Source organism: Rhinopithecus bieti, unplaced genomic scaffold, assembly GCF_001698545.2.
Source record: "Rhinopithecus bieti isolate Rb0 unplaced genomic scaffold, ASM169854v2 scaffold_46101, whole genome shotgun sequence".
NCBI classification, from domain to species: domain Eukaryota; kingdom Metazoa; phylum Chordata; class Mammalia; order Primates; family Cercopithecidae; genus Rhinopithecus; species Rhinopithecus bieti.
The window spans coordinates 1,251,877-1,275,528 of NW_016819049.1; the positions used below are offsets into that span (position 1 = coordinate 1,251,877).

General features: G+C 47.6%; 1 protein-coding gene across 2 annotated transcripts in view; it reads left to right on the plus strand.

The window, feature by feature from the left end:
- Positions 1-23,652, plus strand: part of SYT13 (synaptotagmin 13) — a 56,862-nt gene that overhangs the window by 27,210 nt on the left and 6,000 nt on the right. For both annotated transcript variants that reach the window (XM_017858191.1, XM_017858190.1), the window contains exons 2-5: positions 13,981-14,206; positions 15,471-15,605; positions 17,176-17,477; positions 23,403-23,532. In XM_017858191.1, coding sequence (XP_017713680.1) covers positions 13,981-14,206; positions 15,471-15,605; positions 17,176-17,477; positions 23,403-23,532 — 793 coding nt within the window. The remainder of the gene's footprint in view (positions 1-13,980; positions 14,207-15,470; positions 15,606-17,175; positions 17,478-23,402; positions 23,533-23,652) is intronic.

Consider the following 23,652-nt stretch of genomic DNA (forward strand, 5'->3'; position numbering starts at 1 on the left):
ACTGACCTTTTAAAATACAGTAGTTTATGATGAGTGTTGATGAGATTACAGCATAGTCTTGACATTGCCTTTGTTCAGGGCACAAATGAAACACATTTCCTGCACAAAGAATGTCAAACCCAGATTCAGAACTGAGAATAATACCAAAGTTGATGCTTAAACATCCAGGCAGTTCATGAAAACAACCAGACCACTGGTGGGGGAAAGAGGGAGTGGATGGGGCTGCCAGCCTAATGATGTGGCACCTGCCAGAAAAGTGAAAGCAATGATTCAAACTTTTCCATTTTTAACTGTGTGGTTGGTATCCACAGACACAGCCCCAAGAAACCACACACAGTGTAGTATACAGGTTAGTAGCACTGGCTTTGGGGTGGACATAGGTTCAAAGCCCAATGTTTTCATATATTAGCTGTGTGACCTTGGATATGTTTCAATCTCCCTGAGCCTCAGTTTCTTCCTCTATAGTAAAAATAATTAGGTTATTTTTTTATTTGTTAATATTAGAGTATATAGAATAGAGAAAATATTAGGCACTTATCTATAGTTGTGTGAAGATTAAATACAGTAAAGTTTGTGTTGTGCATTGCAGAGCATCTGTTACACAGAAAGTTTACAGAGATGGTGGCCTAAAGGGCTTTGTGATGTGACTGCTGAAATAATGCAGGGACCACCTACAAGAAGGAAATCTCTAGGTAGGATCTTGCCATTTTGCAGTTTCCAGTCCCATGGAGTTTTGTTTTGTTTTGTTTGTTTGTTAATAATTCTGTTTTTAAATTCAGTTTCTGCCAGAAATGTTGAGATTGCAGCAACATTCACCCCCCTCCGCTCACTGGGTTTTAGCTGTATTGCACCCACCAACTGACTGCACTCTGGGCACAGTGCAAACTTTCCTTCTGCCGTCTTGGCGGAATGCCCCTCTCTAATTTCTCTACCTGTCAGACTTCAGGGGCACCCAACCCAAAGTCAGCGTCTCTATGAATCCTCCTACAGCTCTCCCTTCTCCCCTTCCTGCACCTACCCCCCTCCCCTTCTCCAGGCAAAGCTTGGTTTGCTCCTACAGACTCTGCCTGGTGTTTTACTGTTCTTCATCATAGTTATTACTCTAATAATCCCCTCTCCTCCCCACTCCCCGCAACCAACACACATGCAGACTATGCATGGGGGTAGCGATCAGTGTTGGCCATGCCTTTTATCCCATAAAGGGCTCTCAATGTTGAATGATGGTTGATGGAGTGAATGGCTAGGCTGGGAGGGTAGAGATGGGACATCCTTCCTCCAGCCCCACTGGCTTCTCCTTATATCTATCCAAGACCTGGGAATGACAACAGACTATTGTGTCTTCCTGGGAAGGGAAGGATGGGGCCAAGCTGGAAGCCTGTGGGCTCCACAGTCATGTGCCTGGGTTCAATTCCCAGCTCTGCATCTTATTAACCATGTGACTTCAGACTTAACCCTTCTGTGCCTGTTTCTTCCTCTAAGTGGGGATGACAATAATGCCTCCTCATATGGCTGTGAAGTTGAAATGAAACCGAATGGGTAAAATGCTTAGACTTGTATCTGACATATCGTAAAGCTACATATGATGGGTTTTCTTTTTCTTCAAATTTTAGCTCCGGGACCTTTCCCTGACCCTCAAATTCTGAGTAGAAACAACTCCCACCGCCCCGCCCCCACCGCAACCAACCTCATTACTATCTGTCCTGGTCTGGATAGCACTTATTTCTAAGGGAAACAGCTTTTGGGATCGCCTGGCTTCTTGCTCTCTACCCCACTGCAAATGTCCACTCCATAAGGACAGTGATCAGACAGTGTTGTTCGGGCAGCTGGCCATTGTTGGGAGGTTTAATCATTGTCCAATGAATGATGGAATGATGACAAACAGCAGATAAAAGGTTTACACTAGGGCTGGCTGGTATTCTCCTTGTGTCTCATCCTGGCCAGGTTGGGAGGGGCAGCTGCCAGCAGGGCTCACCCACCAACAAATCTCCAATCAAGTCACATCAAGTACCGGCTGGAGGCAGTGAGTGCCCTGGACCAGCCACAAATGGGCTGTTTTAGATTTCAAAATGACCACAAGGAGAAAGGAGAAAGAATAGGAGGCGGTGAGCTCCGAGGGAGGCGGAGTTGAGAAAGGATTGGGGGCACAGACTCGGAACAAACAGGAGAGGAGGTGTTGGAAGGGATAACAAAAGATGGTACGATCGCCATGGAAACACTGCGCCGCCTGGACCGGAAGCCAAGCCTCCTCTTCAAGGTGGATTTCCACTTTGCAGCTTAAACTGTGTCACCACTCTCCCACTCCCAGAAATAACTGTGGATTTTCCCAAAGGCACATGGCTTCACAATTCTTGAAGCAAGCAAGAAGTAGAGGACCCTAGTGCTGGCAGCTTCCTAGGAGACGGAGGCCTACCAGGCAAATCAGTGTTGCAGCGGGGAGCTGAACGGACTCTCAAGAAGCCGTGCCTGTGAGCAGCTTACCATGAAAGAGGGGGTGTCTACGTCTACCCTACCTGGATGTTTGGGGCTCCCCCAAATCAGAGTGTTCCCAAGTGAGGCGTCCCTAGGCTCCACCTAGAACCCATCAAGTCAAACCTCTGGGGGGCCTGGGAATCTTCATTCCCCAAATGAAGCTGATGCACGTCAAAGTATGGGAATTGGCGCTGACAGTCCCGTTTCCCTGACTGAAGGGCATGCAGGGGCAGCATAGTAGGTGGTGGGACCAGGCGGCGTCCTGGGCATCCGCCTTAGGGGCACAGAAACGTGGAGGAGTGGTCAAGGCTCACTAGAAATGGGAGGTGGTGGCTGAAGTGGCGGGAAGGCAGCTGGGCCTGGTGGTTCCCCAGGGGATTCTGGGGCGAGTCAGCCTGGATCTGAATGCAGCCTCTACCGCTCCCTAGCGGGCCATGACTTTTGACACAGAACTGAGCTCTACGGACTCAGTGTCTTCTCTGTAAAATGGGGTTGACAATATTTGTACTTCCTATAAGGTTATTATGAGGATTTGGGGAGTTTATATTTGAACGGTGCAGGGCACAGGTAAACAGGGACACAAGGTGGAAGAGGCTGGGACCCTGAGTTTGAAAATAACCAGCCCTTTTCAGACTGTGAGAAATCAACTTTTATTGTGTTCAGCCTTGAGGTTTAAAAGTTGGCCTTCCTTGATGAATACAAGTCTGTTAATAAGTGACTGGCTAGCCATGAAGGTTCAGTTAGTTGTTGGTATCTGCGAGGACACAATCGGTTGGGTGTGCCTTCCTCTACAGAAGGAATGGGCAGAGGAGATCAAACCTTTGGATTGCTTAAGAGCTGCGCCCCACATTTTCTCCAGGAAAATTTTCTCTGCAGTTGGAAGGGAAATTTTGATAAGCTTCTAAGCTATCTTCAAAGGATAGTGAGGCTTTTCCCACTTAGCCTGTAGGAGTTGGTCCTTCCCTGGAGGCAAAATGAGCAAAATGAGGATCTCTCTCAGTTTCTTCTAGCTTGATGTAACGGACTTAATGCTGCTTGTCCAGACATTAGGGTGTGTGTGTGTGTGTGTGTGTGTGTGTGTGTATTTGAGTGGGAGTGGAAGGAGTGTGGTACCAGACCTAGAAATCATAAAATAAAAGAAAATTTTCCTTGCTGGTAGTAAGTTAAAACATTTTAATACTAAAACAATCATATGGAATCAAATACAAAGACTCATATGAATTTGTAAGATAGAATTGGAGATTTGGAGAAAGATCCCCAATTGCTTCCAATTGCTTCCCCTTCCCTAGAGTACATGTCACCCTCTTCTGCCTCTGAGGCTATTTGGAAAGAAAGTTTGAGAAATACTGGTCTAGAGACCAGTGGATCCTAAATGCAGGTCCACAGCCAAGTTCTGGGCCGATTGTGTGCAGGAATCACTCAGCAAATTTGCTGAACATACAGATTCTTCAACCACCCCAGAAAGCCCAATTCAGCATGTTACTCAGAGGTGCATGTGTGTGTATATGTATCTATCTCTATCTCTATTTTTATTGTGATATAATTTGCATACAGTGAAATATACACATCCTAAGTTTATAGCTTGACCAATTTTGACAAATATGTATCTCTCAGGCTGTAACCCACACCCCTCACGTGCCTCTTCCCAGTTCATTCTTCCCAAAAGCAGTCACTGTTCTGATGTCTGTTACCACTGATGAGTTCCACCTGTCATAGAACTTCATCTAAATCAGGGTTTCCCAACTTCAGCCCTAATGACATTTTGGGTTGATAATTCTTTGTTGTAGGGGAATTAGGGATTGAATGTGTGCCCTCAAATTCATATGTTGGAATTCTCACCCCTAATGCTATGATATTAGGAAGTGGGGCCTTTGAGGGGTGATCAGGTCATGAGGGTAAAGCCCTCGTGAATGGGATTAGTGCCCTTGAAGAAGACATGTGAGAGAGATGCTGTCTGCTCTCCACCATGTGAGGATGCAACAAAATGGCTCTCTGCAAACCAGGAAGTGGGTTTTCCCCAGACACCAGATTCACCAGCTCCTTGACCTTGGACTTCCAGCCTCTAGAACTGTGAGAAATAAACATTTGTTGTTGAAGTTACCCAGTTTATGGTAATTTGTTATAGCTGTCCAAACTGAGATAGGGGTTGACATTGTGGCATGCTTAGCAGCATTCCTGGCCTCCAGTAACAGCTCCCAACCCCCATGGTGACTGTGGTCAGTAGCAGCTCCACCGCCTCCATTTGTGGCAACCAAAAATGTCTCCAGACACTGCAAATGTCCCCTGAGGGGCCAAATTGTCTGTGGCTGAGATCCAGCTCTGTCAATGGAATCAGGCAGTATGTATTTGTAGACAGCTGCCTTCTTTTCCTCAGCATGTTTTGGTAATTCATCTCTGTTGCTGAGCGTACCTGAAACTCATTACTTTTGTTGGTTGAGGAATATTCCATTGTAAGAATATGCCCCAACCGACTTCATTGTCCTGTTGGTGGACGGCAGGGCTGCTTTCAGTGTTTGGCTAGGACGAGTCACATTGCTCTCAGTAGCCATGTCTAAGTCTTCTTGCGGATTCATGTTTTCCTTTCTCTTGGATAAATACGTGGGAGTGGAACTGCTGAGTCATAGGGTAGATTTATGTTTAACTTTTAAGAAACTTCCAGTTTTCCAACGTGACTTGCCATTTTCCCTTCCACCAGCGCTGGTGAGCATCCCAAATGTCTCACGTCCTTGTCAGCACTGGTGTTGTCAGTCTTTTTGATTTTAGCCATTTTAGTGGGTGTGTAGTGGTGTGTACATTTTTTTAACACCTTCTTGGGTAATTCTCACAAAGAGCTGTATTAGTTATCTATTGCTGTGTAACAAACTGCCCCAAAACACAATGGCTTAAAACAACAATGCTTATTATCTCAGTTTCTGTGGGGTCAGAAATCCGGTCATGGCTTACCTGGGTCCTTTGGCTCAGAATCTCTGCCAGGCTGTGGTCAAGGTGTCCTCTGGGGCTGTGCTTATCTCAGGGTTTGACGGGGGCAACCTCTACCTCCAAGCTCACTCTTGTGGTTGTTGGCAGGATTCAGTTCTTCCTGTGGTGCCCTTGTGTCTTTGCACATGGGGCTCTCTGTAGGAAAGCTCTCAACATTGCAGTGTGTTTTATCGGAGGGAGTGGGTGAGAGAGAGCAAGGAAAATGGAATGTCATTTTTTCGGTAATCTAATCTTAGCAATATTGTCTTCTCACATTTGCATATTCTGTTCATTCGAAGCAAGTTACTAGGTCCAGCCCATATTCAAGGACAGGGGATTATACAAGGGCATGGACACCAAGGGACAGGACCCTGAGAGGTGTCATCAAAGATGCACCTACCACGGCGGCTCTGGTGTGAGAATGCTCGGTCTAGACCAGAGCTTCTCCAACCACCTGTGAGAGAGGATGCAGTTTAGCTTAGTTTAGGTTTGTTGTAATGCTCACACTCAATTTCTATATTTATCACAAATGAGTAAAAAAGTAACAACAACAAACAATAGTTTATCAATTGTTCTCTACACACAAACCCCACTTTTCGTAGCACCTGACTAGACCCTAGAGTCACATAAATATTGCCGACATTTGTCGAGGGTTGGCTGGGCTAGCCTCTGTCCTAAGAGCTCTGAGTGGGTTAGCCTATCTAATCCTCAATCCAGCCCCAGGAGAGAGATGCTATTGTTAGCATCCCCATTTTACAGATGAAGAAACTGGGCACAGAGAAGTTAATTAATCAGACCCGAGGTCACACAGCAAGTAATTGACAGAGCCCAGACTCCAACTAAGCTGTCTTGTTTTAGAGCCTGAATACCTGATCAGCAGGATATATTTCATTATATACACATTAGTGTGTATAATTGCCAGTATTAGAGCCCAGAGCCACAGACTCTTGCAGGTCCCTCTGCCCTGGCCTCACTACCCCCTTAGCAGGGGCTTAGCTATACTACAGACCCCAGCAGCAGCAGTGGTCCATGGTTGGCATCATCTGAATACTGGATTCTCAACTGGATGCTTCTTCTCTGCCCTCCCCTTTTTTAAAGTTCAAATTTAAGGAGCAAAGATGCCCCCTTTTTCAGCTGGATCTGCTTCCCCCACCTGCAACCTCCTGGGTGGTGCAATGCTACTGTAAGAGGGACGTCCCAGCATGAAACCCCAAATTAATAAACAGCCGTAAGGTGAAAAATTAATCATGTCACAAAAGGGGTCACCTAGCATCTTTGGTAGGATTAAAGGTTTGTTTACAGATCATTAACTACGTAATTAATTTTTGGTTTTCCAACATAAGCCCCATAAGGGAAGGACAGCATCTGTCCTGTTTACTCCCATATTCTGAACACTTAGCGTAGGACCTGGCTTGTAGTGGGGCTCAATAAATATTTGTTCATTAAATGAAGGTTCAGGTTCCACCCCCCATGCCATCTGTCTCTGCCTGGATTATTACCGGAGGCAGAGCTGGAGGCGTCTGTGCTGCCCTTCATGAGGAAGCAGGAGCCGGAGAACGGTGGGTGGGGCCCAGGAGGAGGAAGGACAAGCACAGGGCATTACGGAGCCACTGCCACTTGGCATTCAGGGTGACTGTTGGATCTGCAGGGGTCATCTTCCAAAAGGCGACTGAAGGCACTTTTGGGAACAGTGAGGAGGAGGAAGGAGAATTCATTGCCTGTCTTCCTGCTCACGGCGGTCGGGTTCCTCCCATAGAGGTGTTTGTTGTTGTTGTTGTTGTTTTCTCTTTCTCTCTCTCTTTTTTTTTTTCAATTTATTATGGTAAAAGAACATAACATAAAATTTACCATCTTAACCATTTTTAAGTATACAGTTCAATGGGTGTGTGTGTGTGTGTGTGTGTGTGTGTGTGTGTGTGTGTGTGATAGGATCTCCCTCTGTTGCCCAGGCTGGAGGGCAGCAGTGCAATCTCGGCTCACTACAGCCTTCACCTCCAGGTTCAAGCGATCCTCCCACCTCAGCCCCCTGAATAGCTGGGACTACAGGCATGCACCACCCTACCCAACTAATTTTTTTTTTTTTTTTTTTTTTAGAAATGGGGTCTCACTATGTTGTCCATTCTGGTCTCGATCTCCTGGGCTCAAGCCATCCTCCTGCCTCAGCCTCTCAAAGTGCTGAGAGTACAGGCATGAGCCACCATGCCCAGCCTCAGTTCAGTGGTATTAATTCATTCAGGATGTTTTACAAACATCGCCACCATCCATTTCCGTAACACTTTTGGTACTGTAAAACTAAAAATCTGTACCCATTGAATAATAACTTCCCATTTCCCCCCCGACCCCAGCCTCTGGCATCTACCATTCTACTTTCTGTCTCTATGATTTTGAGGCTCTAAGAATTTCATTTGAGTGGAATCATACAATATGTGTCTTTTTGTGACTGGTTGATTTCACTTGTCATCATGTCCTGAAGATTCAACCGTGTTGTAGCATGTGTCAGAATCTTCCTCCTTTCTAAGGCAGAATAATACTCCATTGTATAGATATACCACATTTTGCTTATTCATTCATCTGTTCATAGATATTTGGATTGCTTCACCTTTTAGCGGTTGTGAATAATGCTGCAATGAACATGGGTATAAATATCTCTTCATAAATATTTGGATTGCTTCACCTTTTAGCAATTGTGAATAATGCTGCAATGAACATGGGTGTAAATATCTCTTCAAAGACTCTGCTTTCGATTATTTTGAGTATATACCCAGAAGTGGAATTGCTGGATCATACGGCAATTTTATTCTTAATTTTTTTTTTTTTTTTTTTTTTTTTTTTTTTTTTTTTTTTGAGACAAAGTCTTGCTCTGTCACCCAGGCTGGAGTGCAGTGGCACGATCTTGGCTCACTGCAACCTCTGCCTCCCAGGTTCAAGCGATTCTCCTGCCTCAGCCTCCTAAGTAGCTGGGATTACAGGTGTGCACGACCAAGCCCAAGCTAATTTTTGTATTTTTGGTAGACATGGGGTTTCCCCATGTTGGCCAGGCTGGTCTGGAACTCCTGACCTCAAGTGATTCAATTCTGCCTCCCAAAGTGCTGGGATTATAGGCGTGAGCCACCATGTCTGGCTATTTTTCATTTTTTAGGGAACTACTATACTGTTTTCCACAGCAGCTGTACATTTTACATTCCCACCAGCAGTGCACAGAATTCCAATTTCTTCACATCCTCACCAGTGCTTGTCATTTTCTGTTTTGTTGATAGTAGCCATTCTAATGGGTGCGGGGTGGTATCTCACTATAGTTTTTATGGCATTTCTCTGGTCATTAGTGATGATGAGCATCTTTTCATGTGCTTATTGTCCATTTGCATATCTTCTTTAGAGAAGTGTCTATTTAAGTCCTTTGCTCATTTTTGAATCAGGTTGTTTGGGTTTTTGTTGCTGAGTTCCCCTATGGAGCTTTAACTCTCTTCACATCTGGGTTGCTTCTGAGTGGACAGAGTGTTCCTGGTGTCTCACACCTCAGCAGGCATGGAGGAGTCCCAGGGCAGAAGGCAAGAGAGGTATGGCTTGAGCCCAGCGTGAGACCCTGTGGGGCTGTGCCCATGGACAGCTGGATGGACACAGTGGGAGGAGCAAGCAGCCAAAGGTCCCAGGGACAGGTGAGGCTGGGAGAATCTAAGGAGGTACATTTGAGGGGTCTGATGCACATCTGAGGGTGTGATTCTTCTATCCAGATGCACATGCAATGCCAAGCACAGCTATGCACCCATCCCCTAATTGTTGAATGCCTGTCTCCCCTGGAAATCTTACCTTATTCGTCCTGCAGATATGCTTCCCAGGCCCTATTCCTGGGCTTCAAGGGACACGTAGACAGAGAATATCTGATTCTAAGTCCTGCTCCTCCTGCACCCATGGTGGAAGGCTGGAGCAAGGTCTCTCTCTAGGGCCCTGCTACCCTGAGCACCTCCTTCCCCCAGATGTTCTTGTTCTTCACCTAGAACCCTCTCCCAGGCTCCCTCTCTCAACCTCTGAACCTATTTTCTGTTTGTCTGGCACTGAAGTTTCAGCTATTTAAGTGCAAAGATAGACTCATTTGAAAGATGTGATGGTACCAAGTTTGAAATGCAATAAATAAGATTGTACAAGAGAAGGAGATAGGTAATGAGCTGCTGCTTTTGCTCCTTGAAGAGACTCATGTAGCTGTCATTGGACTCTGCTCTTGGCCTGGGCAAAGGTGTAAGTCATTCCCAGCTAAAGCCAGCCGTTTGCCACACAGGATAAAGTGGGAAAAGAATAAACAGCAAATGAGGATGCCTTGGGCTGGATGCAGAGATTCAAGAGGGGTTCTTTCTATCCCAGGCCCAGTTTCTCCACACCAGGGTCATGACCTCCTGTGATGCTTGTGAAAAAGGCAATGCATCAGTTTGGGATGCTCTGGGTTGCAAGGCACTAAAGTCCCAATTCAAACTGGCTTAAACAATAAGAACAGTACTACTCATGTAACTTGAAATGCAGAGGCAGGACAGATTGCAGGACTGGTTGGCTGAGCAGCTTAATGACATTGCCATCAAGGACACAGGTTCTTTCTGTCTCTCCACTCTGCTGCCCCAAGGCTGACTCACCTTGCAGTCACAAGGCAGGGCCACTCGCTTCCTGTCCAGGGAGGAGGGGACTTCTACTACTGTGGAATCCAAGTCCCTCCCTCCCATCTGGGTTGGCTTCCCCAGGACGGGTGCCAACCCCTAGGAATCAGTCACCAAGATAATGCCAAGAAATGGAAAGATCTGACCTCTTCCTGGGAGCTGGGGATGGGATGGAACCTAGACAACCTGGTGATGTGGAGGGTGGGTGGAGGGGAGAGGGAATGGGTATTGGTAGACAACCAAGAAATGCCCAATCTTCTGCTCTAGAAGTGCATTTTAAGCTCTGGTAACAAGCTCCTGAGATTATCAGGGACACACAAATTGAGATCCACTGAGGAGGGAGGAAGGCAGAGCCAGACTCTGTCATGACTTGAGGCAACACAAAGTGAACTTCACTCAGAGCTGAGCCCAGTGATTATTTCCCCCTTGAAAATGCAAAATCATCCAAATTGCATCGAACTGGGAATGAAGCCCAGCCCTTTTCTCAGATGATTGAATTGGGATGAAACCAAATATAAACACAAAAAATGTTTCCCAGGCCACCCAAACAGTCTTAGTTCTGGTCCCAACCAAGTGACAGCAGAGGGTGACTTTAAGTCAGGTGTGTGCTGAGGCCCAGCTGGGAGCACTTTTGTGCCGATGAATGGGAGGGAGTGGCAGCGGGTGGGCCCCTGAGATGCTGTGGTTGTCATTTAGAATCCAGTGGCAAGACCAACAGGGATTTTGCAGTGGGGGGCGAGGGGGTGGTGTTGAGAAGCAGCTGCAGGGCAATGGAAATGACGTGAATTTTGAAGTGAAAACATCTAGAGGCTTTATGATACATACCACTTGTCAGTTGTATGACTGCGAGCTTCCCTGAGCCTCAATTTCCTCACTGTGAAACAGTAGGATGAAGGTAATACAGAGTTATATGAAATATTGAAGGTGGAGGTGACTTTGTACAGGATAGAAAGATGGCGACATTAGTCATTGCTCTGTGTCTCTTCCAAGGGCCCTGAGCATCTGGTGTCAAGAGCACAGACGTTTACTCCCCCAACCCCGGTCTTCACCCCTGCCTTCTAAATCCCCCTCTCTTTCAAGGTCTCAGTCACACCCTGGCTCCTCCCTGAAGGCCAGCTCGGCCTCCCGGGCACCTCTGATTGTGCTCTGCATGTACTGTGCACTGGCTATCAGGTGTTATTTACACATATTGCCTTCCGTCCGCTTCTGTGTTGCAGTCCTGAGTGGCCAAATATGCTTATTTATTTCACCTGTTTGTGATCATCTCCAACTCACCTATACCTGAAAATAAAGCAATGGTGTCTCTCACCTCTTTGCAGCCTAAAAAAGCAACTCAGAATGTGGAGTGGGATAGCCTGTAAATCACCTGTCACTTAAGGTGACAACCCAGAGAGGTGGAATTACCTGCCCAAAGTGACCCAGTTCCAGCGGCAGGGTTGGTACCGGAAGCCAGCCTCCTTGATGCCAGTGACACTCTCAGTGGGGGTGGAGGTACAAAGGGGGCCTGATTTTGCAAATCATACATGGCCCTCCCAGGGTGACTGGTGGCTGTGTGTAACAAGATAATGATAAATGTTTCTGATGGGGACTGCTGGGCTGGGGAAAGATTTGGAGGCAGGAAAAATGTCAAGAGCCCTGGGGGCAGTGGGCTTTGGGCCAGGCTGATCTAGGCTTACTCTGTTGCTGCCCTCACCAGCTGCATGATTCCAAGTGACTTCACTCCACTGTAGTCAGAAATGCTTTTAGAGCCCATGTGTGCCAGGCACACTCAGTGGTGATCAGGATACAATCAGGTCCTCGCTTGGGTTTCATTATAATCTACTGTGCAGTGTTTCTGAGAGAAGAACTGAGGGTTTCTTAAATCTCCTCCGAGCCTCAGTTTTCTTATCTGTACAAGAGGGATAATCTCTACCTTTTAGGGAAGTTCAGAAGAAAACACGTGGAAATGCAGGGGCAGCAGCAGGATGGGGGGCCCGGCAGCAGGAAGAGGTTGTCCAAGAGGTCACCGAGAAACCAGCCCCTGTTTCTTGCCCCTTTGGGCCCTGCTGCAGCTTCTTATGTCCAATGGACAAAACTAATTAAGGAATGTCCCTATCACCTAGGTCCAGCCTCCTTCGGGAATGGTTGGGGACAGAGTCTCAACCAGGGCAGAATGTCCAGGATTCATCCTGGGATAATTAAAGAGGGTACAAAAATTAGAAACACAACGTTTTGAAATAGTGCAAACTGTTAAGTGCCTCTCCTTCCAGACCACGTCCAGTCCCACCCCTAGGCAGTGCAGGGTCACTCCTGCCACTGGGCAGGGCAGCCTGAGTCCTGCTGCCAGCCATTTGCACCCACTACCCGCTTCAGCCATAGAGATGGGAGGGCCAGGAGGGCCAGCAGGGCCAGCATGGAGGGCAGAAGGCTTCTTGGGAGACTCAGTCATAGATCTCAGTCTTCAGATCTGCCTGTCTAACCTGAGGGCCCTTTTGTGGGCTGCCCACCCAGGTGCCAGCAATTAAGCTCTAGACCTGGTCTTCAATCCTGAGGACCAGGAAGGCTCCTCTTACTACCTGTCATGTAACTTTGAGTCTCTCAAATAGGAGGGAAAGACAGAAGATCCCACTTCTCTGTGTGAAGGGCCCCATGCACTTAAGGGCTGACAAGCAGGTGGGTCTTTTCGAAAAGAAAGATTCCCCTTTTTTCCGAGCGAAAAGGGCCTAGCCTAGAGCACACAACTAGACAAGTGGTACACAGGCTACATTTTGGCTTCTACTCTGTCCTCATCCAGAGACTTTTGTGCAGTGCACAAACCATACAACATGGCAGCCCTAGTCACAGGTATTTATTGCATGCTCCCTGTGAGCTGACACTATGCTAGGCACAAGGGACACAGCAACTTCATGCCCAGTGACACTCAGTGTGGGTGGAGGTGCAAAGGGAAATTGGTTTTGCAAGTCATGCATGTCTCTCCCAGGGTGACTAGTTGCTGTGTGTAACAAGATAATGACAAATGTTTCTGATGGGGACTGCTCTGCTGGGGAAAGACTTGAAGATAGGACAAACATCAAGAGCCATGGGGGCAGTGGGATTTGGACCAGGCTGATCTAGGCAGGAGCAAGACATGACATAATTCCTGTGCTAATAGATCTCACATGCTAGTGGGAGATACTTACTACAAACAGGCCAGCCTATGACCAAAACAATATAGGGTGAGATCAATGCTGTGAAGCAAAAGAGTGGGATGTGGTGATAGGGAGGGACAGGCTTGGGGGAGGGATTTAATTTAGATTGGAAGGTTAGAGATGGACTCCTTGGTCAGACTTCAGGTATGAGGTGGAGCCGGCCATGCGAAAAGCAGGTGGAGGTAGGGGTGGGCGGTTTGGGAGAAAAAGTTAGGGGCTGGAAGCTGGACCAAGGAAAGAGCCCAAGCTGTTTGAGAAGCAGGGAGCTCAGTGACTGGAGGTGAGCTAAGGAAGGATTGGGGGCGATATCAGACAGATGAGCAGGATCAAGCTAGGCAAGCTACAGAGAGTCTGGATTTTGCTCCAAGTGTGGTGGGAGCCACTGGCATTTCTGAACCATTAGGTGGAGAAGAGGAGGGAAAAAGGGAGAAGGGAGAATGAAGAGGCAAGGGAGCAGATGAGAGCAGCAGAGGGGGAACTACCTGCAGCAGGTCCAGGCAATACCCATGGGCACAGCCATAGGATGGATGGGCCGATGGATGGAGGAGGGATAGATGAACAGGGCCCACATCTCAGTGGATTGTGGATTTGAGTGGGTTTGATAAGTTGTGCTCTTTGGAGCAGAATGGAACCACACCTCTCCATCTGCCTCCTACAACAGGTCAGTTCACAGCTTCTCCCTTCCATGGGGGTAAACAGACAGGAGTGCTCCTTTGTGGACTAATCAGAGTAATTTGTGTTTGCAGTTCAACGTTAAAAAATCCACGGAACCTGTTCAGCCCCGTGCCCTCCTCAAGTTCCCAGACATCTATGGACCCAGGCCAGCTGTGACGGCTCCAGAGGTCATCAACTATGCAGACTACTCACTGAGGTCCACGGAGGAGCCCACTGCACCTGCCAGCCCCCAACCCCCGAATGACAGTCGCCTCAAGAGGCAGGTCACAGAGGAGCTGTTCATCCTCCCTCAGAATGGTAGGGGTCTCCTGCCCCCTGCACTTCCATGGGCAGCACTCCAGTGGGGTTTGTCAATGTCTCTGTAGATGCTGTGTGTGACCTGATGAGGAGGCTGAGTGCCCCAGCATTTGGCGCCAGCCAAGCAGGTGGGCACTAGGCCTTGAAATCATGATCCTTCCTTCCTGACAACGTGTTGCCATAGCACTTCTCCCCCAGGCTGCCAACTTTCCACTGGGAAATGGAGTCCCTTTCAAGTCATATGTGTGCAACTATAAGAGAGGATAAAGAGCCATGGTTAAAACCATGGGCTTCAGAGTCATGGGTTTAATTTGCTGCCCTTTCATATACTTGCTATGTGGCATGAGTCATGCTGTAACTCCATGAACCTCAGTTTCCTCATCTATAAAATGGGACTAGACTATTATCTGTCTGGTAGGGGAGTTGTAAAGTATAGATAAAATAACGCACATAAAATGCTTAATTCAGGGCCTGGCACAAAGGAGGTAACAAAAAACATATTGGATTTTTTGTTGTTTTTTTGAGTTAAGGTCCCAAGCAATTTTTTTTTTTTTTGAGTTGGGGTCTTGCTCTGTCTCCCAGGCTGGAGTTCAGTGGCATGATCATGGGCCATTGCAGGCTCAATCTCCCAGGCTCCAGTGATCCTCTCACCTCGTCCTCCTGAGTAGCTAGGACTACAGGTGCATGCCACCATGCCCAGATAATTTTTGCTTATTTTTTGTAGACATGAGATCTCACTATGTGGCCCAGGCTGGTCTAAAATTCCTGGGCTCAAGTGGTCTCCTTGCCTTGGCCTCTTGAAGTGCTGGGGTTACAGGCATGAGCCATCACACCCAGCCAAAACATATTGTTACTATTTCTACTCTCCTTTTCATCAGCATCAACATCGAAGTGCAGAACCTTTAGGTGTACCATGCTGCTGCTGGGCACTGGGGAAGATATGGGAAGAAGAGACACAGTTTTCCCTGACCCAAAGAATATGTAGGCCTTTTAGAAAGACGAAACATAAACAGGGAGAATGGATTGTTGTGTAGTCTCTGTTTTGTTTTGTGTGGTTGGTGAGGGAGCCAGTGGACACAGATGCCGCCTAATGGACTGTGACATTGACCCCATGTGTTGTCTTGGTGTGGCCACTGTGATTCTGTGCACAGCTGGGAAGACTTGGGTTTGGGTTCCTGGCATAGGTGATAGAGATGGGAAAGGTGTAATCTGGAAAGCAGAACCCCAGTGTGGGTGGCAGTGACGATTTTGCCTTTCTTAACAGGTGTGGTGGAGGATGTCTGTGTCATGGAGACCTGGAACCCAGAGAAGGCTGCCAGTTGGAACCAGGCCCCCAAACTCCACTACTGCCTGGACTATGACCGTCAGAAGGCTGAATTGTTTGTGACTCGCCTGGAAGGTACTGCTCTTATTTGACTCTCGTGGGCTTCTGTGTATCTATCTGCCCTGGAGGAGCTGTGCAGACAGAATGGATCATCCGCAGCTGGAGGGAGCACAGGATTAGGACTCTAACAACCAGACCCTGGAACACATGGAGCTTAGACACAAAGATTTCCCACACCCCCAACCCCAACAGTCCAAAGTGGGGATTCCTGGTTGACAAACATTTTTTCTCCAAATGGTGATTCAAGGACCAGGCTCCTTCCAGCTGTGGCTCCATAACCCCCTCTTTGTCATCTGTATCCCTGCCATCTGTATCTGGCAGATGGAAGGAGAAAGAGAAGGAGAGGGCACGATCATTCCTTAACAGCCTTTACCTGGACTTGGTGGACGTCACTTCCGCTTGCATCCCATTGGCTATAACTCAGTCACATGGGCACACCCAACTGCAAAGCAGGCTGGGAAATGTGAGTTGACGGGTGCCCAGGAAGGAAAGGCAATGAGTTTGGGGTGAAGAGCTAGCCATCTCTGCCATAGATGAATCTGAAATTGGACAGGGCTTTGTGCTGTACACAGCGGGTGTTCCGAATGGTCAGAAAATTTCTACAATCTAAGAGCCAAGCAGCCTAAGGGTGGCAGGATGTCCTTGGTTTCTCTACCCTGACAGTTCACTTTAAGGACAGCAAATAAAGCTAAGACTTTGCAAAGGAATCAGGGCTAGCAATGGGGTCAAATAAATTGGAATTTTGTATATAATTCTATTTTCTTTTTCCTTGTATTATCTTATTATTATTAGAGTCTTTTTCCTTGTATTATCTTTTAAGATTTTAAAGCACCTTCCTCCTATACTTTATTGTGTTTGGTCTTCACACTAGTGCATTTTACAAATTAGGAAACTGAGGTCTGGCAAGTCATATGACTTGTCAAAGATCACTGCATCTAACTGGTGACAGAGCCAGGACTAAGTAGTCCCATGAAGTTCAGTGGAAAGCTCTTGCTATTAAGACACATAGCCTCAGTTCTTCATCTTCTCTTCCTGTGAAATGTCAGCTACCACTTTCCAAATGATCACTGAAGAGCCAGTCAGAAAAGCACCAAAGGTGTAAATTTCTGGGCAGATCCACACATTGTGAAGCTTTGAAAACACCAAGGTTCAGAACATAAAGCCACACTCACTCATGAGGTAAGAGCCAAGTGATTCGCATGGAAAATGGTTACGTGGTGACTATTTAAAGTTCAGAACAAACAGTTATGTGTCAGCAGCACCACTAGTAAAGGCCCCCAGCAGCAAGCCCTGGCACCTTGGCAAAATTTCAGAATCCGGAGTTCAGGGGGCTCCAGGAAATGCCAAGTCTTGTCCCTGTTCTCCAAGAAAGAGAATCGGCGTGTGCTGAGGCCAGCCTCCTCAAATGATCTATTTCTAAATGTCTCAGTGAAAGGCGATTCCCTGGTGCCCGGCATGGTCAGCCTTTCAGACACCCAAGTTCACATCATTAAGTTGGATTCCACAACCCCAAGCAAGGCATGCTTCTGCCCCCTCCACTTGTCCTCAGGAAGTCCCATGCCTGTGTTGTTCTCCTTGCCTGCAGCTGTGACCAGCAACCACGATGGAGGCTGTGACTGCTATGTCCAAGGGAGTGTGGCCAATAGGACTGGCTCTGTGGAGGCGCAGACAGCCCTAAAGAAGCGGCAGCTGCACACCACCTGGGAGGAGGGCCTGGTGCTCCCCCTGGCGGAGGAGGAGCTCCCCACAGCCACCCTGACGCTGACCTTGAGGACCTGCGACCGCTTCTCCCGCCACAGTGTAGCCGGGGAGCTCTGCCTGGGCCTGGATGGGACATCTGTGCCTCTAGGGGCTGCCCAGTGGGGTGAGCTGAAGACTTCAGCGAAGGTAGGGTTACCCTGGGTTAGAAAGGGAAAACTTGCCAGTGCAGCTTGGGATGGCAGAACCTGTTGTCCTCCAAGCAACTCTAGGCCAGGTCTTAGGGAACAAGCCTCAGAGACCTCCCTGGCTTGGGGCTGGAAGGGAGGTTGGAGTATTGAATGGAGCAGAGGGCTAGAGGAGACCCATGGCCCAGGATCTGGGATCCCTAGTGTCTGCTCCTAGTCTTGGCTCTAACTTGCCACGCAAAGACTCTCTCTGCCATCATGGAAAATGCCATGCTGCGTGTATTACCTTTACTGCTATGAAGTATTGTCCCTATTTCAATCCAGTTATACTCCGTGCGCTCCTACTATGTGCCAGACACTGCAGGGCATTCTACCTTCCTTCCTTTTTGCAGGTGAGCATGAAGAGGGGAAGGGTGGAGCTCCACCACTCGGGAGTGTACAGACTAGGGCACAAATTGGCACAGACAAATGATGATGATATCAACATGTTCCACTCTGAGCCATGTAAGAGCGACCTAACCAATGTGCTCTGATAAACAATTCTAGAAGGCCCCGTGTGTTGGGCTCTGAAGGAGCAATCAGGGCTGGGGGCAGGCCCAGAGCCCGGTGATCCACGCAATCCCCAGACTCAGGATGTTTTACCCATATCTGCTGTTGGGGGGCCACGAGTGGGAAAGAAGGGTCTTCTGAGATGCCGCAGCCCTCAAGAGAGGGGACCCCTGGGGAGCAAATCATTGTTCCCCATGGGCCAAGACAGCAAGGGGGTCTGGGAAGGTCAGGGCTACAAGATGGTATGTAGTTGCTTAGGCCCCTGGGTCAAAGCCTCATCTAAGGGCCTGCACTGTGGTGCCTTGAGGGAACCTTCTGGGTGACTAGTCTCTCAGCCAGATGGGCAGTGCTAAACTGATCTGAAGACTGTCTAAGCTGCATAGCCCCAAATAGGTATTATTAGGCACTTTGCAGAAAATGTTTGCCAACCCTCGTGCTAAAGCAAAGAGAAAAATACTGATTAGGGCACTATTATTATTATTATTTTTTTTTTTGAGACGAGTCTCGCTTTGTTGCCAGGCTGGAGTGCAGTGGTGTGATCTCAGCTCACTGCAACCTCTGCCGCCTGGGTTCAAGTGATTCTCGTGCCTCAGCCTCCCGAGTAGCTGGGATTACAGGCACACACCACTACACCCAGCTAATTTTTGTATTTTTAGTAGAGACAGGGTTTCACCATGTTGACCAGGATGGTCTTGATCTCCTGACCTTGTGATCTACCCACCTCGGCCTCTCAAAGTCCTAGGATTACAGGCGTGAGCCACCGCGCCAGGCCAAGGGCACAATTTTTTAATGCTCACCATGTATCGGTTGCTATGCTTAGGACTCCACCTGAGTGCTGCCACTGCCCAAATCAACCAGATGAGAGAGGCACCATGACTATCCCCCTTACAGATGAGGAAACTGATGGTTATAGTAGTTCAGGAATCCACACAGGGTCCCACAGCCAGGAAACGGCAGACCTTGAGGCTAGGTTGATCTGACTCGAAATCCTGTGCTATCTCATTACTTGCCATGAAAACCACCTGACAAGTATGAGGTGTGACCAGCAGGCATCTTTCCTAATACACACCCAGACTGCAGGAGGGAAGAGTACATTTCACCCACTGCCTGCTCCTCTTTTTGCTATGATTTCCTCCTTGCTCCATTTTTTCCGCTTTCCCAGGCTCAGAAAATTGATAGAAAAATCACAGCCACTCTCAGATGGAACTCAGCTGTTCCAAAGCCCACTCTCTAGTTAGTGTGTGATTTGGGACTTCTGTGGAATCACAGATGGGGATCCTGGGAGAAGGAATCAATACTTAGGATTATTAAATTAGTAAACTAGCTTTCTCTCGAGATGGAGAGATTCCCCTGCTGGGCTTTGGGACTTGATACAGCCCCCAAAAGGCAGAAATACAGCCAATCTAGGAAGAAGTCTCAGGCACCTAGCAGCTTCTCTCACTGCCCCCTAGAAGAGCAGCCATCATTCACTCATTCATTCATTCTGCAAATACCTTGCCCAGTTTCTACCATGTGCCAGGCGCTGTGCCAAGAGCTAGGGACACAGCAACAGTAATTAAGATGAAATCCTGACTTCATAGCTCATCCTAATAATTATCATACTTTCTGTAGCTGTCTCTGTTCTGCAAATACATACTCACAACTGCTTTGATCACTGACCTGTTTACTACAAATGTGAACAGCCTCAGAGGGTGGCATGGAGTTAGAAGTAGGAGGTGAACTTCTGGGTGTATAGGGCAGGAGAAAGCTGTAAGTCCAGGCCAGGGATCCCCTTGCCCCAGCTAGAGGGTGTGGGCTGATGGGCTGATTTGAACAAGGTGAGTGGAGCCCTCAGTCATTGCAGCTCAAATGTTTTTCTTCTCTAGGCCAGAATGGGTTAACAGACATGCCCACAGTGCCCAGTTCTAGCTGGAATATACCCCGCCAAAAGTGCCATGTGCATCAAGAGGGATTCACAGGGCAACCCACTCCAAGGGCAGTCTTTTAAAATTATTATTATACTTCAAGTTCTAGGATACATGTGCAGAACGTGTAGGTTTGATACATAGGTATACATATGCCATGTTGGTTTGCTGCACTCATCAACTAGTCATCTATATTATGTATTCCTCCTAACGTTATCCCTCCCCCAGCCCCCCACCACCCGACATGCCCTGGCATGTGATGTTCCCTGCCCTGTGTCCAAGTGATCTCATTGTTCAAGTCCCACCTAAGAGTGAGAACATGTGGTGTTTGGTTTTCTGTCCTTGTGATACTTTGCTGAGAACGATGGTTTACAGCTTCATTCATGTGCCTGCAAAGGACATGAACTCATCCTTTTTTATGGCTGCATAGTATTCCATTGTGTATATGTGCCACATTTTCTTAATCCAGTCTATCATTGATGGACATTTGGGTTGGTTCCAAGTCTGCTATTGTGACTAGTGCTGCAATTAACATATGTGTGCATGTGTCTTTATAGTAGCATGGTTTATAATCCATTGGGTATATACCCAGTAATGGGATCACTGGGTCAAATGGTATTTCTAGTTCTAGATCCTCGAGGAATCGCCACACTGTCTTCCACAATGGTTGAACTAGTTTATACTCCCACCAACAGTGTAAAAGCATTCCTATTTCTCCACATCCTCTCCAGCCTCTGTTGTTTCCTGACTTTAATGATCGCCATTCTACCTGGAGTGAGATGGTATCTCTTTGTGGTTTTGATTTGCATTTCTCTGAAAACCAGTGATGATGAGCATTTTTTCATATGTCTGTTGGCTACATAAATGTCTTCTTTTGAGAGGTGTCTGTTCATATCCTTTGCCCACTTTTTGATGGGATTGTTTGTTTTTTGTTGTTGTTGTAAATTTGTTTAAGTTCTTTGTAGGTTCTGCATATTAACCTCCAAGGGCAGTCTTGCATGGTTCACTGAGACCTGAGAGAAAGAGAAAACCAGAGAAAACCAGGGAAAACCAGGGAAAGGAAGAAGAAAGCCAGGATTACTTTAGTCCGCAAGTACTTCCAGCAGCAGTGCCCAGGGAGCAGGTGCTGTTGAAATTGTCTGGCTATGGTGCAGCTGGTTAGGCTAACCTCACCCTATGCAAAAGTGAAGATCCCTGCAGAGGCCAGCAGGTGCTGACTCCTCTCACCTCGTCTGCAGGGAGCAGAGGACTCAAGTCTGGTCACCCTGTGGCTATAGCCCGGGCTACCTGTGGCCCTCTAATAATCGACCGTGAGCCGGGAGGCTGGTGCCCATCCCAACTCTATGGACACTTCTCTGGGTGCCTGGTACAAGTCCCTGGGCCTCAGTTTCTTCACTGTGAAATGAGAGGGTTGGGAAGGGCTGTCAACTGAGAAAGCTGGAGAGCCATGGATTCAGGAGTTAGGTTTTGCTCTCAGACTGGACCTCCTTTCCAAGGCTTGGTTTTGCCATTTCCTGCCTATGTGACCTCTGGCAATGATGTTTCCTTTCTGAATCGCAGGTTCTTATGTTAAAATGGGAACAAAATCAGTAGCCCTCTTGGGGTTGTCGTCAAGATTATAAATGGGATGTGCTGCCCTTTTTTCACAAATGTTTATTGTGTGCCCACTGTGTCCCAGGTGCTGGGGTTGCATAGTGTGAACAGAGGCCACAGTGGAGCTTACTTTCTAGTGGGATGGACAATGTAATTGCATCTCACACACAATGTTTAGTAAGTGTTAGCTGCTATCATTCATTTCATCACCAAACTCCTTTGAGGCTCCCAAATCATTTCTTCATATGACCAGTCCCTCAAAACTTGTGGAATCATTGGGGTTAGGCAGAAATGGAGGCTTAGAAAAGTTAAATAACTTACCCAAGATCACAGTGGTAAGATTGGAACTTGGACCCAGTTAATCTGGTCTAGAGTCTATGCTCACAGCATTACTCTTGTTCTGGGTTATTAATAATTGTTGTTTTGACTGTTGTCATTAGAATTGTAATTTATGACCTTTACTAAGAACTTGCTATATGCATTTTCTCACTTCATCCTCTGATATCTATATTTCTTCATAGCATTTAATGCTGCCTGATGTTACATATTTAATCACTTCCTGTCTGTCTTCCCCATGTGACTGCAAGCTTCCTTGAGGCTGGTTGTGTTGAGTTCATGGCTTTAATTATGGCATCTGGAACACAGTAGGTGCATTACATAAGCTTGCTGAATGATTGAATCCAGAGAGGTCACAGTGAGCAAAGAAAAACTGATTTCAGCCCTTCTGAGTGCCTGGTCCAGGATGGATGGACAGACATCCTAGGTGTGACAGGAGGGGAGGAAGCTTAGGAAGCCATGGTGGCTGTTAGCCAGGGCCCCAGCCTGGTACCAGACCTCACTGAATTACCCTCATTGCACAGCTGGGAAAGAGGGACAAACCTGGAGGGAAGGGGCACAGGACTGAAAGCTGTGACATCTAGAAGGACAAGCTTCCATGGGCCCTTCCCCCACTCCTACTCCCCACTCTCCATCTTGGCACAGCAGGCCACACATCTGCCTCTTCCTTGGAATTTCGAGGGAAGGGCATCTTCTTCCTGCTCAACAGACGAGACTTCTGACCTTCAGCTGATCCCTGCCCTCACACTCCCTTCTCTTTCCTGCCAGGTCTCCCCAGAGCTTGGATTGCAATCAAACACCCACCTCCTGGGAGGTGTCTTTTGGTGGTTCTTGTCCCTTGATGGATTTGTTGAAATTCCAAACAAACTCCTGTAGGAATTTCAGGAGAATTACTCTAAAGCTGCATGCAGGGATAGATGTGTTTTTTGGATGCCTCACAGGGCATCACCTCCTTCGAGGTGTGGTTATTGCCAGTTGCCTCTGGGCATGATCTACCGTCATATGCCCCAGCACTTCATTGACATTACTGGTCCCCCTGTTGATGAAGCAACCTCCTGAAGCTGGAAAGAACTATCTTTTCAAACAAAGTAATGAATTATAACTCTCCCACTGCCCCCAGGAACCTGATGGGCCCATGCAGGGATTCTGAAACTGTTCTCTGAGGCTCTAGAGGACAGAGGTGTCCCAGGAGCTTGGGGGTGGCGGAAGGTGAAGGGTAATGGGGAATTCTGGCCTCCTTTCCCCTGCTGCATTCTGAGTAGCATTTCTTTGCTCTGTTTTGTATGTTGGATTTGACTATATGGTATGTGAAAAATAGCATTTGGAAGCAAACAAAGAAATTGCTATTGAAGTGCATGCCACATAGAATTCCTCTGTGCCTTGCTCTCTTCTGCAAGGGTGGAGACCCCAGAATTGATGGGTAAATGGTTTCAAGGATGCCTGTTGGATGCAAATCCAGCATGACCCCAGCTTCAGCATCTGTTGCTGGGTCAGAAGCCGTCCCCAGGTGAGACTCCCCTCCTGTGTCTCCTCTTCTGTTTCAGGAGCCATCTGCAGGAGCTGGAGAGGTCCTTCTATCCATCAGCTACCTCCCAGCTGCCAACCGCCTCCTGGTGGTGCTGATTAAAGCCAAGAACCTCCACTCTAACCAGTCCAAGGAGCTCCTGGGGAAGGGTGAGTGAGATATGAGAGGATGGCCAAGGCCCATCCAGTTACCGGGAGTGTGTGCTGAGGGAGGTGGTGCCTGGGAGGAAATGGTCACAGGTAAGCAGGGAGGTGGAATATGAGCACATC